The sequence below is a fragment of the Elephantulus edwardii genome, unplaced genomic scaffold (genome assembly GCF_000299155.1).
Source record: "Elephantulus edwardii isolate Elephantulus edwardi_28Jun2011 unplaced genomic scaffold, EleEdw1.0 scaffold00137, whole genome shotgun sequence".
Taxonomy (NCBI): domain Eukaryota; kingdom Metazoa; phylum Chordata; class Mammalia; order Macroscelidea; family Macroscelididae; genus Elephantulus; species Elephantulus edwardii.
This window is the reverse complement of record NW_006399887.1, coordinates 5,638,254-5,655,028: the sequence shown is the minus strand read 5'-3', so window position 1 is coordinate 5,655,028 and position 16,775 is coordinate 5,638,254. Positions and strand designations below refer to the sequence as shown.

Below are 16,775 nucleotides of genomic sequence, written 5' to 3'. Positions count from 1 at the left end.
ACACCTCCCACGTGGACTTGATTCTTGGAGTTCTCAAAAACGTCCAGGGTTTCCTCTGTCCCTTCTGCGGTGGTTTTTTCTTCTTCCCCGCCCCCTCCCCGACTTTGGCCAGACCCCTCTTTTCCTTTCCCCCTGTAGGCGACCAGAGAACTCCCAGTGTCTAGACTCCCTAGTCTAGGAGCACCCTGACTGTCAACGAAAGATGCCAATCACAGGCAGCCTTTGCCAGATCTCTGGGAACTGATTTTCTTTTCTTTTTTTTTTTTTTAAATCAGGTTGACAGCAGAAAGGAAATGAACATAGGAACCGCCTAGAAACAGCAGGGTGTCTCCGACCGCCCAGAGGACGCCGAGCATGTCAAGAAGGAACTTTAAAGGGATTGAAATCTGTTGCCTGTTCCACTAGGAATAGTGTTTGCAAGGCACAAGGTGTCTTTTGGTAGTGATCACTCTCTGCGCATGCGCGGGTCCAATCGGGGGAATTACGGCCCTGGCGCCGACTAAGTTGCATTCCTTGAATCTTCGCAGAAAAGACAATTCTTTAATCAGAGTTAGTAATGTGGACAGTACAAAATCGAGAGAGTCTGGGGCTTCTCTCTTTCCCTGTGATGATTGCCATGGTCTGTTGTGCACACAGGTGAGCTGCTGTTGTTGAATGTCTTTTCCACCCCTCTTCCCTGTGGTGTTTTTCTTTCTACATGCCTGCTGGATCATGTATCTCGTTATTGGGGGGGGGGTAGGTGTGCCTGTCTGGTTTTTTTATGTCTGCCGGCAGTTTGTGCTGATTCTGAAGCCAGTCCCTACTTCTTCCCTTCAGTGCCAATGAGCCCAGCAACATGTCATACGTGAAAGAGACAGTGGACAGACTGCTCAAAGGATATGACATTCGCTTGCGGCCGGACTTTGGAGGTAAATACTTCATCTTTTTTTTTTTTTTTTTCAACCTGTAACCCATCTCTAGTTCGCGTATTCTGTCAAAGAGAAATGTACAAACAAGCAAGCAAAAAATTATGTCATTTTCGTAAACGTGGACTTCACCCCTTTGGACATACTCGCGAGCGCGCGCACCGACACGCACGCATCCACACTCACCCTGGACCCCCATCCGCAGGTGGACCAATCCCCCGGCACAGCCGACCTTTCCCTGGCCCGACACACCCTCTGCACAGTCACTGCATCACGGGCGTGTCTGTACCTGTTTTCCCAGGCTGTCCCCTAAGGGTGAGGGGTGTGGGAATGAAGTAATGCGCTGGGAAGCCCCCCGCCCCTCCCCAGCCCGCCGCCACTCCAACAGTGTGCCCCTAACGCGCTCCCATCTCCCCGGCAGGGCCCCCGGTGGACGTCGGGATGCGGATCGATGTTGCGAGCATAGACATGGTCTCCGAAGTGAACATGGTGAGTGGCCTCGCGATGGGCCCGGCGGCCCGGCTTACGCAGCTGCGAAATGGACCCGGCCCCTTGCCCTCTGCGTTTCCTTGGCGGTCACCTCCCTCCGGGCCCCGGGAGTCCCATTCCGCGTGCGATGCCCACTCCTACACCCTTCCGTCGCCCCCCTGGTTTGTGTTTTACACACACACACACCGGCGACTGCGGTGTTCCGGGGAAACGTGCTCCGCACTATTTTGGGAAGGACCGTGACTGTTGCGCTGACTGATGGTGTGGGGCGGAGGCTGAGCATTACTTTAGCAGAATTTCCTTTTGTGTTGGGAGGAGGAGGGCACCATCTGCCGGCGGCCTGGCGGTCTGCACGGGGGTCCCCGGCCGGTGGTCCGCAGCCGCCTCCTCCTCAGAGCGAACCCGCAACCCGAGGACGCAGGACCGGTGTCCCGCCAGCAAGCGCGCACTCTGGCTGTCAGGATCTCGCGCACCTGGTAGCTGGAGTGACAGGCTGAGACACAGTCCATGCTCGTTCACACCGAAGTCCTCAAGCCTGCTTCTGGGGAGACTCATATTGTTCCCTGTGGGGGCCTATGGATTTGTCTCGTTGTATTTGCAAGTTTCATTTGAAACAGAATGAGTCTGATTATCGTTTTGCTTTGCTCTGCTCTAGAAACCTCACTGTGCCAAAAAACCCCCTGATGATTAAAGGGGCAAGTGGAAGGGAGGGGGAGTAAGTAATCTTTTATTTTCTAAGGGGTCAATATTCTTTTCATCTCTTCCCCCTCTCCCTCTTGTTTGGAGCTGTTGCAAAAATTAATTGAAATCATAGTTGGGACTTTGTCTATTGGCTGTTTCTAACCAGTGTGGGTAGCAGTTTCCCAGTTGCTGGAGTTTCTAACTGTTGCTTCTTGCAAGGCGGGAGGCGGGGGAGGGGGGGGGGAGGGAAGCCTGTTGCTTTTCTAGAATCAACCATCCAAGGAACCACTAGATCTATGTGCGCAAAAAGGCCATGCTTATTTCACTTGAGGAAAAAAAATGTGGTAGCAGAAAGGCAGATATGGAATAATTTAAAGATTAAAATCTTTCGGGACTTCATCATTCTATAGCTATAAAGATTATGGAATTGTCTTTTTATTCTAGGTATTTTTGAAAACACAAAATGATGTATGCTGTTCGTTGGGTGTTTTTTTTTTTTTTAATATATTACCCTAGGGAAATGAAGTTGATAGACTATTGACTAGGTTTAGAATAAAATTAGGACTATTCAATCTATATATTTTATCATTCTACTTGCCTCCTCCTGCTTTAAATTAGCTTATTTAAAACACGATTTTCAAGTAATTCCTTTGGTTATTGTACTCGGGGAAGAAAAATTGATGAAAATATTAGTGAACAGGAAATATTTTCTGAATTTTTTTAACAGACTGACTTTATTTTCTGTTTTCACAAACATGTTAATAACACAAAGCAAACCAAAACACACAATTTACAAACTCTGGGGAATTAATACCATATGCCTATGTGCAAATCATCCCAACCCATGACATTATCAATGCAAAAATTAGACAATCAATTTGTTTAACCAGTTATATGTTTCATACAAACAAATGGTGCTATTTTCCTTTTCAGTAATTTTGTTTTGACAATTGCAAGCATCTACATAGAGAATTTAGAAATAAGAGATTGAGAAAACTCAAGAACTAAAGCGCACCTTTTTATGAGTATTCTACTCTATAGCTTAGTGTTTTCTAGAATTCGTCAAAGCACGTATTCTACTGAATATAAGCTTTCCCTGGTGATGCTAGAGAAGTGATAAAAACACAGAAACCACTGAAAAGTAATAAATCTTGATTTACTTATTTTGCTTTGCTTTTCCTCTTGATAGAGCTACCAAGACCCAACATTTATTTTTATCTTTTTGTATCTATGATAAAGCATTGAAATAAGAGGTTTGGAAATAAGTTCAAGAAAAATGGAAGCAAAAAAGGAAATTAAGGTCCAGGGGTCTGTTTAAAAACGACCTGGATGATTAACCCCTGGGTAAATGAAAATTGCCCAACATTTTTTTATTTTTAGGTACTATATGTAGGACTGAAAATTCTATGGAAAATAAGACACTTTTTAATTAACCATGCTTCAGTCTCTTGATAGTAGTTTTAAAGATTATTTAACAACTAATTTTTATTAAAACTAACAAAAGATAGGAATGAGCAGAGAAGATAACAAATATAGATTTTCAAAAAAATTAAGACTGAACTAGTAATTAATTGCTAAAACATTGCTCATTCAAGTTTCACCTATTCCATAGCGGAAAATTTAAATGATGATTGAACATTAAATGTATAGGTTTGAGAATTCATCTCCCAGTCCGAGAGCTATTGTGCATATAGGGTAGCTATGAGTCACTCATATTCCACTTGATGGCACATTATAACAACAGTCTAGTTTAGGTGAAATATAATTGTAGAGTGGCCTGTAACATAGTTTTGAAGAGTATTTTCAAGAGTATTTTCTGGTTCATATCCTGCAGGATGCAAATTATTTTTTTTCCAATTAAGGAGGGGGGTGAACAGGAAAGGAATCTTTATAGTGAAGAATTTCTACAGGCAAGAATTATTGATATCTAAGCATCATTTAATGCAAAACTTTGAATAAAACTCCTTATGAAAAAGGAAAAATTAGGGCCAACAAGTAACAGTCTTGTTCATTAAAAAAAGAAATATTTTTCAATTGTCATCATGAGATACTATATATATGATCCAAATAAAAAAATCCACACCTTCAGCTTGAGTCTGACTCATAGCAACCCTTCATCAAATTTCCCAGGACTGTAGATCATAATGGGAGGAGGTTTCCTATCTGTGTCCCAAGGAGCAGCTGTTGAATTGGAAGTATGGATCATTTGTGAAAGAAGGATGGACAATCTCAGTACAACATGCTGTATACTAACACTAACACTAATACACACTAATATTATACTGTACTATATTATGCTGTGCTATGCTATACTATACTATACTATACTATACTATACTATACTATACTACACTATACTATACAGTAATAATGTCATTATTGTTGTCATTGTTGTTATTACATGCCATCAAGTTGCTTGCAACTCATAGCGGTACTATGCATAATAGCTCTGAACCCTGCTCTATCCTAGACCAATCTCACTGTCTCTGACACACTTACCCTCATTACCCCAGTTATTGTGTTAATTAATCTCATCCAGAAGTTTCCCTTCCTGTCGGTTCCTTGACACTTCCAAGTATGATATCTTTCTACAAAGGCTGGTCCTTCTGCCTATATGCCCAAAGTATATGAGACAGAGTCTCAAAATCCTTGCTTCCAAGGAGCAACTTGGTTTCACTCTCTCCAGGAGAGACCTGCTAGTTCTCTTGACAGCCTATGGTATGTTCAAAACTCTTCTCCAGCACCACAATTCAAAGACACCAATTCTTCTTCTGTTGTCCTTGGCCATAATTCAGCTCTTTGATGCATAGCAAGTAATTGCAAAGACTATGGCCTGGATCAGGCACACCTTTGTATCTAAACTAACATCCTTGCTCTTCAGCACCATGGAGAGGTCCATGACAGGAGATTTCCCTAATGCAACTTGTCTTTTAATTTCCTAACTGCTAGTGCCAAGAGTGTTGATTGTGGAACCAATCTCCATTTATCACTATGCTCCCAAATGGCCCAGTGGTGAGAAGTTTTGTTTTCCTTTCCTTTCTTTTTCTTTTTTTTTTTTTTAAATCTTTGTTTTCTTGATATTACAGTTCAATCCATATTGAAGGCTGAGTTCTTGACTTTGTGCAGCAAGTGCTTCAGGTCCTCCTCAGTTTCAGCAAGTGAGATTGTGTCATTTGCATAACGTAGGTTGTTGATGAGTCTACCCCCAATCCTGATGCCACATTCCTCTTCATAAAGCCCAGCTTCTCAAATGATCATTTAATATTAACAATATGTGTTTCCTTATGTATATGATAGAAGATACAATTATTGTTTCCTAAAAACCATCTCCTCTAAAAAAACTCGTGCTATTTTCTGTTTTTTGATAATATTAAACCCTTCAGACAGTCTCTTTTAACCATTATTTGATATTTTTTTTCCTGCCAAACCATATGATTATAAACTACCCACGCATGCTCAAAAATTCAAACCCAAATAGACTGACTAAAGATGGGCCGGAGACAATCGAGATCAAATGAAATAATACCAAGACGAAACAGTACAATTCTAAAAGATAAAACCCACTGCCTTTGGGTTAATTCTGACTCATAGTGTCCTGTAGGACAGGGTGGAGGTAACGGCTCCTTAGGGTTTCCAACACAGTAAACCTTTAGGGAAGCAGACTGCCTCATTATTCTCCTGCAGAACAGCTGGTGAGTTTCAACAGACTATGCCATTCAAAAAAATATTGTGTTGTTGTTAGATATCCTACTACAATTCATAGCAGCCTTGTGAACAACAGAAGGGAACCTTGTCCTGTACTTCTACTTCCCATCATCTCCGTCATACTGAAGCCCAGGGTTACAGTCACTGTGTCAATCCATCATTTTGAAGGTCTTCCTATCATTTGCTGACCCTTTGCTTTCATCAGTTTGATGTATTTTTCCAAGGACTGACCACTCTTGTTAATATGCCAAAATAATGTGAGAAGTTTCACCACCCTTACCTCTAAAGATCACCCTGATTTCACTTCTTCCAAAACATATTTGTTTGTTTGGCATTCTATGGTATATTCAATACTTTCTTCCAACACCACAATTCAAAGGTGTCAATTCTTTGTTGACCTTCCTTATTCATTATCTAACGTTCCGATGCATATGAAGCAATTGAAAATACCACAACTTGGAGTAAGTGTGCCTTAGTCTTTAAACTGACATCCTTGCTCATTGGCATTTTGGAGAGACCCATGATAGCAGGTTTTCCCAATGCAGCATGTCTTTTGATTTCTTGACCACGGCTGTTATAGATGTTGATTGTGAAGATAATAATTGAGCCCAGAAATTGGCCTTAAAATACTCTTGTTCTGGTAGAACCCAGATTGCACTCAGCAAACTGTCTTTCAGCAATAGATTGGGAAAATATTACCTATAAGTAAGTGACTGAACTCTTCTATTTCAGATCCCAGTGGCCATTTGCTTGTTTTCTATTTCTGTTTTAAAGACACAATAGTTTATACCACCATCCCCAGAAGGCTTTCCAAGTCCTGACTCAAAGGAGGAATCAATCCAAGTCATGTCCAGTAGTTGAAAGCTGTCATTGACTCATTGTTTAATTCCTTCATGCAATAATATAGACAGCTGCGAATGCTCTAAGAGACATTACAGTTAACCATCAAAACAATCCTCAAAAAAACCCTAAAATGAGCACATATTTTAAATAATGTCTAAAATGAAACAGATCAACTTACCAATTATCCTTTTAAATTATAGTGTTGTTATTGCTGTTTTATTGTTTGACTCAGGAAATTTCTTGTACAGTTAAGTTATGCATAATTTTCATCCCCTTTGTAACTTAAAACAATAACTGCCTGCCAGAATTTCTCTAGGTCAGCCCTTCTGAGACTTTTTAAGACGCAGAAGTCTGGGATAAGTTTGATCTTCTGAATTTACGACAAGCACCTGCTTTCATTGTTCTTAGGTATCATCTAGTTGGGTTTTGACACTAAATGGTCATGTGAAGAATAAAACCTCCCTCTGGGCGGCTTTGGTCGTTTAGTGGTAAGGAGTTGCGCTGCCAACCCAAAGACATGTGATTCAAAACCACCAGCTGCTCTGTGGGAAAAAGATGGACAATCTTCTTCTGTGCAATCAACTGCCTCTGAAGCCAGCTGTGAGTCAATTCTGATTCGACAGAAGCAGATTTTCTGGCCTGTCCCCAGTGGAGTGGCTGGGTAGGTTCAAAGTTCCACCTTCCAAGATAGCAGCTGAGTTCTTCACCAGAGTTGACGTTTCTGACTACATGTTGAATAGCAATACTGTAGTGTATAATATTCAAAGATCTCAGTTTATAAAGGAATAGACTCCCCCCCCTTATTTTCTGTAGGAAAGAAATTACATTAAGATTAGAAGTTAACTTTCAAGTTAATTTCCAGCTTATTCAACAGATAACTGTGCTCAGGAGAGAAAAATTAGTTTGACAGTTTTTATAAGCAACAAGGTTGCTTAGAGACGAGCTCCTTACTGATGGGGCTCTGCTTAAATGAATAAGCAATCCTAAATGGATCAACACTTAGGAAGCACACAACTTTAAACGATGACTATGGAAATGTCACCAAGTCCAGCAACTCCAGCAGTACTATCCTGATGCTTTCCAGAATGCTGGTGACTTCAGGATAGAGAACCATTTTCTCCCTCCACCAAGGAGCTAGCAATAGCTTTGTAAAATAGCCTAAACATACTATTGCTGCTGTCAGTAAATTCTCTGAAGTTATAATAGAAAGTTCTTTGCAAGCAGAGCAAATAGGTCACTACCATTTAAAGACAGAACCAGATAGCAGCAGTGAAATAAAGATATAAATACATTTTCCTCCTATATGAGTAAGCACACAAGCCATTCTTTTGGATGCTGAGTTACGATATTACACTCTCTGGAGCGGCCAAGCCGGGATAATCTTCACTTTGCCTTTTGGTTTGGAAGTAACAGAAAGATTGTTACTTTTCATTCGATACTCTAAGCTATAAGGAGGCATACCTTTCCAAATTTCTTAAAGCTTGCAGTTACATTTGAAAGACTGTGTTCTTAGGATTATAGGATCAGACCGAGTATTGAAGCATCAGAGGCGAAGCAAAGACATTATAATATCTACTGAACACTTCCTTTGTGTGAAGTATGGTCACTAAGCACTTTAACTCATCTGGTCCTTCATCTAAGACTGTGCCAGTTATTATTTTCCCATTACACGTAGAAAGTCCAATGTTGCTAGAGGGGAAAAACTGAGGTTCACTAACTAGCTTGGAAACGTACTAGCTAGTACTGGCAGAAGCTGTATTTGAAATCGAGCAGCTTGACTCCAGAGTCTGGACTAATGAAAAATCAACAATGTTCCTAGTATTTAGTTTCGGGACCTTGAAAGGCGCTTGATTTTTCTGAGCCTCAGGTTTCTCCTAGAAAATGAAGGTAAATATGGAATTGCTAAATACTATTTCTTATTCAGTAAATAAGGAATGAATAATGATGATAATAAATAAGGATGGCCAAAGAAGAATTTATGCCTTTGAGTTGTGGTGTTGATGAATGAAGAATACTGAATATATATCATGGAGAACAAAGGGACATTTTGCGGCCTCATGGGTAAGGAGTTGCGTTGTTTATCAAAAAAGTAGGTGGTTCAAATCCACCAAGAGAAACACCAGTTTCCTGCCTTGTTATTGACAACCTCTGAAAACCAGCTGGAGAGCCAACTGCCAACAGTAAAGTCTGTCTTGGAGGAAGTGGAGCTACATTGTTCCTTAGAGGTAAGAATGATGAGACTCTGTCTCACATACGTTAGCACACTGTCAGGAGGGGACAGTTGTTGAAAAACGGCCTCATGCTGGGAAAGGTGGCTGATCAGAGAAAGACAAGACAACGTTCAATGAAGTGAATTGAAATGGTGACAGTAAAAATGGGCTCAAGCCAATCAGAGGTCGCGAGGATGGTGCAATGTAGGACAGGGTTCAGGTCTGTTGTTCACAGGATCTCTGAGTCATAATCGATTCCACATGGTATAACAATTACCATACAAACACTATTCATTCAAATTCAAATATTCTGATATAAGTGTTGATTTTCAAAGATAGTAGACTGTGTCAAAGTCATGAATCGTCTTCTCCTGCCCATCTTATTCAACCTTTCAACCTGTCAGATGTAGTAATCAACAGCAATTCTTTAACTCCCTCTGCGTGTAAGCTGTGGTGGTTTCTTGGGAACTGTGGAGTAATGATTCTGGGCAATATGAAGTTTCTTGAATAGTTATTTTAATTGCTCATGGTATTGTTTTCCTATTTAAACATATTCCCTAAGTTAGCAACAAGAAGCACAGGCAGTTGGATCAATGGTCACAACCTGACTCCTGCCTGTTTTATATGGTTTTGAACTTTGGGGCCAAGACATACAGGAAAATATTTGTCATTGATCTTTACCATTGTACATTCAGATTTGGAACATTATTCACTACTGTCAAACTTGAGAGTTTGCAGCACTTGGAGTGAAACAGAAAGAAACTTTATTTTTGACATTACATTTTGGAATACCAAAGGAGCCCTTGAGCACGGAGGTGAAGTGCTCGATTACTAGCCAAAGATGTGACAGTGTGTGCTTCTGTAAAACATAGTCTTTGAAACTCTGCTGTATGTGTTGGACTCGACTAGATGGCAATGGTTTTATTGGCTTCTTTTGGTTTTGGGAGTTTCAGAGCATTTACCCAAGCTCCCTGGCATCCTTCCATAGTAGTCTGGGAATAAAGGAAACAGGTAAACTGTTGCTCTCAGCAGAAAACCAGTATCAGTTCTCTAAGTTTTGTAATCTTTTTTTAAAAAAATTTTTCTCTTCTTGGCAAGTGCACAAAAGTAACTTTTTGAAATAATGTATTGTTAAAGAAAGCAAAACATTTCTCAAGACTTATGAATGATATTGAATGTGTCCAAGTAACTTGCTTTTCAGTTGCTGTGTATTGTTGAGCTGGAATTGACCCATTAGCTGACCTTCAGAGGCAGTAAATTGCTTTGGTGGAGATTGCCTCTCTTTTGCCTGCAGAGTAACTAGAGAGTTTGAAATGAATGCTTTTGGGTTGGCCAAAGTTCTTTGTTATGAGGTTTAAATGATGTTCTTATACTTAAAGATAATAGAATGAGGAACAGATAAATGCTTAAGGGCCATAGAAGGGGTTATGTAGTTTTCCTATAAATTATGAGAACACATAAGACCAGGATTGAGTTTTTACATTTTAGAATACTTTTCTTTTCAGCTCATCATATACTTAGCTTATTCATAAAGTCTCTTGACTACTATCTATTGAAAGGAAAAGGCATTAATAATAACATTTAACAATCAACTACTCAGCATTTTGCACAAATTCAGCAAAAAGAAAAAAAATTACAGTTAAATCATACCAACAGTGATAGTTTAGAGACTGGCCATTAAGGAAAAAAAAAAGTGACAGGGACATCTCTTTTCTTCTGTGAGTCTCATTGTCTTCATTTTCCCAATTTCATTTACCAGGTGCCTAATGATTTCTATACCTCCAACTGCCACTGTGTTGCAACCTAGTAACATACTGTGAATGTAAGATTAAAGGGCATTTCTCATTTGTGTAGTCTAGTGAATAAAACAAGTATGTTGTCTGTCCTTCTGGAGATTACAGTCTTTCACAGAAAGTATATTTTAAAGCCCTAATCTTGAGTGAAGAGGATTTTTCCTTTTAAAAAATTGGGAAATATTCATAAATCTCTTTGTCTTGCGGTTGTGTGATTCAACACTACAGATTGAATATTTAGTCTTTGATCATATATTCCTGAACTGGGCAACAGGGAGCTATAACTAAAACATGTTCCATGCTTCAAAGGTTTTATGGTGGAGAGGAGAATGCACACGTGGATAGTTACTTTAGAACAAAGTGTTAGTTACCGTGAAAGAGATATGCATGAACATGGGAGCCAGAAGTAGAAGTGGGCCTTAAGAAATGAAGAAGGGTTAGTGCCCGAGAGAAATCTTCAAGAGTGACGGTGGTTAATCCTGTATATAGGATTCGTGTTGGAAGAAGAAATTTCTAAGCAAAAAGGAAGGCATAAGCATAGTGAAGTGTTGTCTGAAAACAGCATGGAATGTTCTAGGAACTACCGGTAATTAACTCTCTTCAGAACTTAAGTGACACATGGAAAATTGTTAAGAGGTAAGACAAATGCTTAAAGTAAGGTAAGAAATAAGTGCCAGTGAATGTTTTCACTTGTGTAAAAAGAAACTTTTCTATCAACACATATGTGTATAAATATCCCTTGACCATTTCTGTAGGAATACAAAAGGAAAAAGTAACGATTATTTCTTAGATGTGAAACAAGGACTAGGATTGTGAAGGGGAGAGAAACTTGCTATATACACACACACACACATACATATATACAATGTAAATCTGGAATCTGGTGGGGTAGTGGTAGGGAGTTGCTCTGCCAACTAAAAGGTGAAAAGTTCAAATCCACCAAACGTTCTGTAGGAAAAACATGGCAAGCTCCTCCTGTATGCTTTTATTGACTTTGTAAACCCCCTGGAGGGTCAGCTATAAGTAGATTCTGACTCAACAGCAATGAGTTTTGTAGCTTGTAAATATATAGGTATGTGTATATACACACACATATATATATTTCATGCTCTTTTAATTTAAAAGATTGTTAAGTATGTAGGGAGAAATAATGTAGGGATGCATGGTATGGACATTTCTTTTAATCCTAAAAGACAACTTGATAAAGGTTTCAACAGGTACTGCACTGCAGATGATCTTTTTGGTAGGTAGCTACATAGAAGAACAAGCAAAGAACGCTAAAACTGGGGCCACGCTGCCCAATTAGGAGGTTAAGATAGTGTTTCAAGGCCCAGGTGGCAGAGGATACATTTATAAAGTAAGAAATGGTAGTAGGATTGGAAAAAGCATATTGGAGCAGAGGCAAATGAGTGAAATTTACTGAATGAGTGGACAATAGGGATGAGAGCGAAAACCGTGCTGCCTTTGAGTTGAATGCCTTCGTGCAAGCCTTTCTGAGGCTGGAAATCTTTATGGGAGGAAACGAAAAAGCTTTCTTCTGCAGAGCAGCTGGTGGATTCAAACTGCTGACTTTTTTTCTTAGCTGTACAATAGATAATGCATCATGTCTCCAGTGGAGAGGAACAATGAAGCCAGGACATCCCATGTTGTTTCATGTTGAATTCTTATCACACATGACACCGTCATCCCAAGGAAGGAACTCAAAAAGAGGTGCAAGACACCATCTGATTTGCTGCTAAAGTGGGCATATTTTTAGGATGAAAAAGAACTAAAACTTAATGATAATGGACTTATGGAAACACTGAGGCAGATCATTGGAGAATGGAATTCTGAAAAGGATTAGTTAGTTCCTTGATGAATTTCCTAATTAGGTTAACAACTAATGAAGGTTCTACAGGGAGAAAATCCTTAAATAAGGAGGCTGGATTGGGTACCTTAGAGATTTGGAGAAGAACTGTGGGCTGAAGGAGGACAGTAGAATGAAGCCAACTTTAAGAGCCCTAAGAATCAATATTATCTAAGAGGACCTAGGTAGGTCCTTCCAGGATTGAAAACATACATCAAAGATCCCCAGAGAAATCATCTTCATGTTTTGTTTCATTTGCTTTCAGATTACTACATAGGTGGAAAGAAAGAGGGATTGCGTTTGCACAGCATCTGCTCTGTCTTCCACCGAGTTCTCAAAGTGATTCAGAATCCTTCTGGAACGCTGTGTTTCCATGTGTAATCACATGCAATCAGTGTGAGTTCTTGTATAAAATATATTTGGTAATGCAATAAGACTGAAGATGACAGACAGTGCAAGTGAGAGCCATGCCATGCCCCGAGAAATGAAGCATACTAGCCAGGAAATTAAAAAGTCATTCCCAGGAGCTACAGAGAAGGACAGAAAGGTTTGAGTGGTCTGGGTAGGACATTCTTTTAAACATAAACTCTATAGATCCCTGTCCCCTACAGGTTGATCTCCAGGAAGAGGGTGTCCATGTAAGTAAATGTTAATTCATAACGGAAAGAAACTTCCTTGGTTCATCCTGAGGATTCATTGTTGTTCTGAGGTGCTATCGAGCTGATTACGATTCACAGCAATCCTTTGGACAACAGATCTGAAATTTGCCCTATCCTGCACCATGCTCACTATTTCTGACATACTTGATAGATTGTCTTATTTAAGTTAGAGCACTTATGCAGAGAAGCAGCTAGAGAACTGCATTCAAAAAGAAGAGGACTCTTAGGTACTTGTTAACAGCCAATGATACCATCCTCATTAATTCTAAAAAGAAGTGCAGATTAAAGTCTCAGGGACGTTTAAGTTGGAGGTTTAGTACCTTGCTCTTGTTGCTAAATGAACCGAGTGAATTCCACTTGAGTAAAAATTTTGTTGGAGATCCTTCCTGAAGGCGGGGGAGTATGTTTGATGAGAGCTCAGGGTCCCTGCCCACTCTAGCCCTCCATGACTCATGGAGGAGAGCTTTCCTTTCAAGTTTATTCTTTTTTTCAAGGGGATGATACACAATTCTGTAGTCAAGAGACACAGCATTGTGGTTTTCTTGGAGACAGTTCAGTGACATTTGAAATTCAGCCTGGCCTACAGCATTTTTCATGTCAGAGTCCCTTGCTTCTCTCTCCTCCCACCTGCCACCCCTCTCCCACCCAGACAAGTCCAGATGTACTTCAAAACCCACAGGACACCACAGTTTATTTCTAGGAGATGTTTTTGTAGCCTTGAGAGAATTGAAGAAAATCAGAGTCTGAAAAGACAAAATACCTAATATAATATAATATAATATAATATAATATAATATAATAATCAGCGTGTAAGGTTCTTACTAACCTTAGCTTTTGTCCTCCACTATGTAAGCTCCAAGGAGTTTAGGATTTTATTCTTTATGTTCTCTATGTAGCTCCTAGTATATTATAGGGATTTAATAATGATAACATTTATTAAGATTATAAAAGAATTTTTCTTGTCATAAAATGGTGTTAGTAATAATAGCATTTAAATTTTTTAATTCAGAAATTAATAGTTTCTCCGTCAGGTCTACCTTACACCTTCATCTGTAATTTTCTTTTATGCTGATTGTGAATCATGAGCTGTTTCCATGGAAACAGCTTCATCACATGGCACAGCCAGTTTCACAGGCATAAAATCACCTCATGACAAATATCAAAGCATATCCATATGCATATATATGTATCTATATATACACACACATGTGTATAAAATACACAGCTATAGATATAAATACAGCTTTTCATTGCTTTTAAAAATAATCTTTGTTTTCTGTTTATCAAAATGTCATTACCTAATTGGCGTTAGGCTATCAATATTTTGAGAAACGTTTAAAAATTGTTAAGGAATAACTTGATTGATAACTACAAGGTGGATAATATTTCATAAGATGGAAAATTGTTGAGTTTCTACTTATGACAATAGAAAATTTGGCAATAGATATATATGGTGGAACATACTGTGGCTAATATAATTGGTGTTATTGAATTGAAAAAAAAGTTGATTTGACAGATGTCACATTATTTTTATTTTTAAAATAAAAATATTTAAAACTCAGATGTGGGGGAAAAAGGGAAAATAAAATATAAAAATTAGAAGCCAAAACATCAAATGGGTGGGTGGCCCAGTGGTGAAGATTTTTGAGATTGCAAACCACTTTGGAGGCTATAGCCCTTGATCTTCTGCAGCAAGCTCTTCATAAGACAAAGCTTTACCATGCTTGCCTGTAAGGCATAATATTCATGTGTATGTATATGTGTGTACATACTATAGATAGATATTGTTGTTGTGTGTCATTGAGTCACAATTGGCCCATTAGCTGACGCTCTAGTGAGTTTTCAGAGGCAATACATTTCAAGGAAGAGGTTACTCATAGATGTTGTTGTTATGTGCTGTGGAGTCGCTTGCAACTCATAGCAACCCTGTGTACAAAATCCCTAAACTCTGCTCTGTCCTATGCCAATCGCACCGTCTCCGATACACCCATCCAGAGTACCCTAGTCACTGAATCAATCCACGTCATAGAGGGCCTTCCCTTTCTGTGCTGTCCCTCCACCCTCCCAAGCATGATGTCCCTCTCCAAGGACCTGTCCCTCCTTGCAACATGTCCAAAGTATGTTAGACGGAGCCTTAGAATCCTTGCCTTCCAGAAACAGCCTAGTTTGACCCTTTCCAGGATGAATCTGTTTGTTTTCTTAGCAGTCCGTCGTACCCTCAATACTATTCTCCAGCACCACAGCTCAAAGGCATCAATTCTCCTTCTATCCTCCTTAGTCATTGTCCAACTCTCTGATGCATAATAATACTTATGCTCATAGATACATAGACTCATACATATTTACTGACAGTTAGCTATATATAGATTTGTAAGGTGTCCTGGCCAGTAAAATAGTTAAGTGATTGTCAGCAGAAAGGTTGGTGGTTTGAATATACCCAGTGGTACCTAGGAAGATAGGCCTAGCTTCTGCCTTGAAAACTCATGAAGTGCATTTCTAGTGTGAGTCTACGGGGTCATGCACCAGGATTAGCTTAATGGCAAATAACATTAGCAGCAACAATATCTGCTTGTCTAATGATCAAGTCTTTTTTGCTGCATCCTTGTAGCCACATAGTGTGTTTACTTTAAAATGTCAACTTTTATCTAAACTCTCCACATCCAAGCAGTTACTTATCATACCCAACAAATGCAGTAAATCAACTATTACATTAGATGGTAATAAAAGTGTTTTTCCCTCCCCTACACATACATATCCTTCAGGATGTTAAAAAAAAGAAAAAAGAAAAGATTGGGAGGGCCAAAATCCCAATTCAAACAGAAGGCTGAGTTGAAGTTGATGGGAAGAGTATTCACTACAAAGTTGATATTGATGAATTGGAAGGCCCTTTCTTATAATGTGGTAAGAATTGAATTTTTTAAGTTTTGAAGTTGGAACTGGAAGGAAGAGGACAGGATGACGGATGTGGAGAGTAGTTTATTCACAGACCTGGAACACAGGTTCAGACCTTGGGAAGCAGATTGCCTCTGCCTCCATAAACATTATTTTGAGTCACTTTTACAAGCTGTATTATCAGGAACTTTGAAGTGAATTTCATAACTGGTTTCTGTGGAGCTGTGGAAGAGAATAACTTTCGGAACATTATAAGAGGACTCCTGCCTTATTGCGTTAAAAAAACCTCCCACTGTTATAAAACACAAACATATCCTGAGACATTGTTTTTGGCCTCATCACCATGCAGCTTTTCTATATTTTCAAGAATTTGCACCTTCAGTACTGCAAGACTGACAGATATGTGAGTCCAAAAACAGAATAAGGGAAGGTTTACCCACAGATAGAAATAATTGCCGAGTGTTGACAGGCTATGACAGGAGTGGAGGGAGATTAATAATGGACAGAGGTGAGGGGAAGGGAGAGGGCAGCTAGGTTTTGACAGGACATTGTAAACAATAGCATTACACAATGGTTATTGTTGTTATGAAGTGAAAGGCATATGAGTGACTGAATGAAAACCAATTAAAGAACCTCAAGAAACCCAATTAAAAACCTGTTGTTGTTGTTATGTGCCGTCGAGTCGTTTCCGACTCATAGCGACCCTATGCACAACAGCCCTAAACCCTGCTCTATCCTGCGCCAACCGCACC

The 16,775-nt window shown here is 39.5% G+C and overlaps 1 protein-coding gene across 4 annotated transcripts in view; it reads left to right on the top strand.

The window, feature by feature from the left end:
- The first annotated feature begins 479 nt into the window (after positions 1-479).
- GABRB1 (gamma-aminobutyric acid (GABA) A receptor, beta 1) overlaps positions 480-16,775 on the top strand; it is an 878,739-nt gene continuing 862,443 nt past the window's right edge. The window contains exons 1-3 of one of the 4 annotated variants that reach the window (XM_006894164.1): positions 480-636; positions 817-908; positions 1,327-1,394. In XM_006894164.1, the coding sequence (XP_006894226.1) occupies positions 557-636; positions 817-908; positions 1,327-1,394 (240 nt within the window). In that variant the 5' untranslated portion in view covers positions 480-556. Of the gene's footprint in view, positions 637-816; positions 927-1,323; positions 1,395-16,775 lie in introns of all 4 variants that reach the window. The other 3 variants (XM_006894166.1, XM_006894165.1, XM_006894167.1) reach the window with 3 other exon arrangements.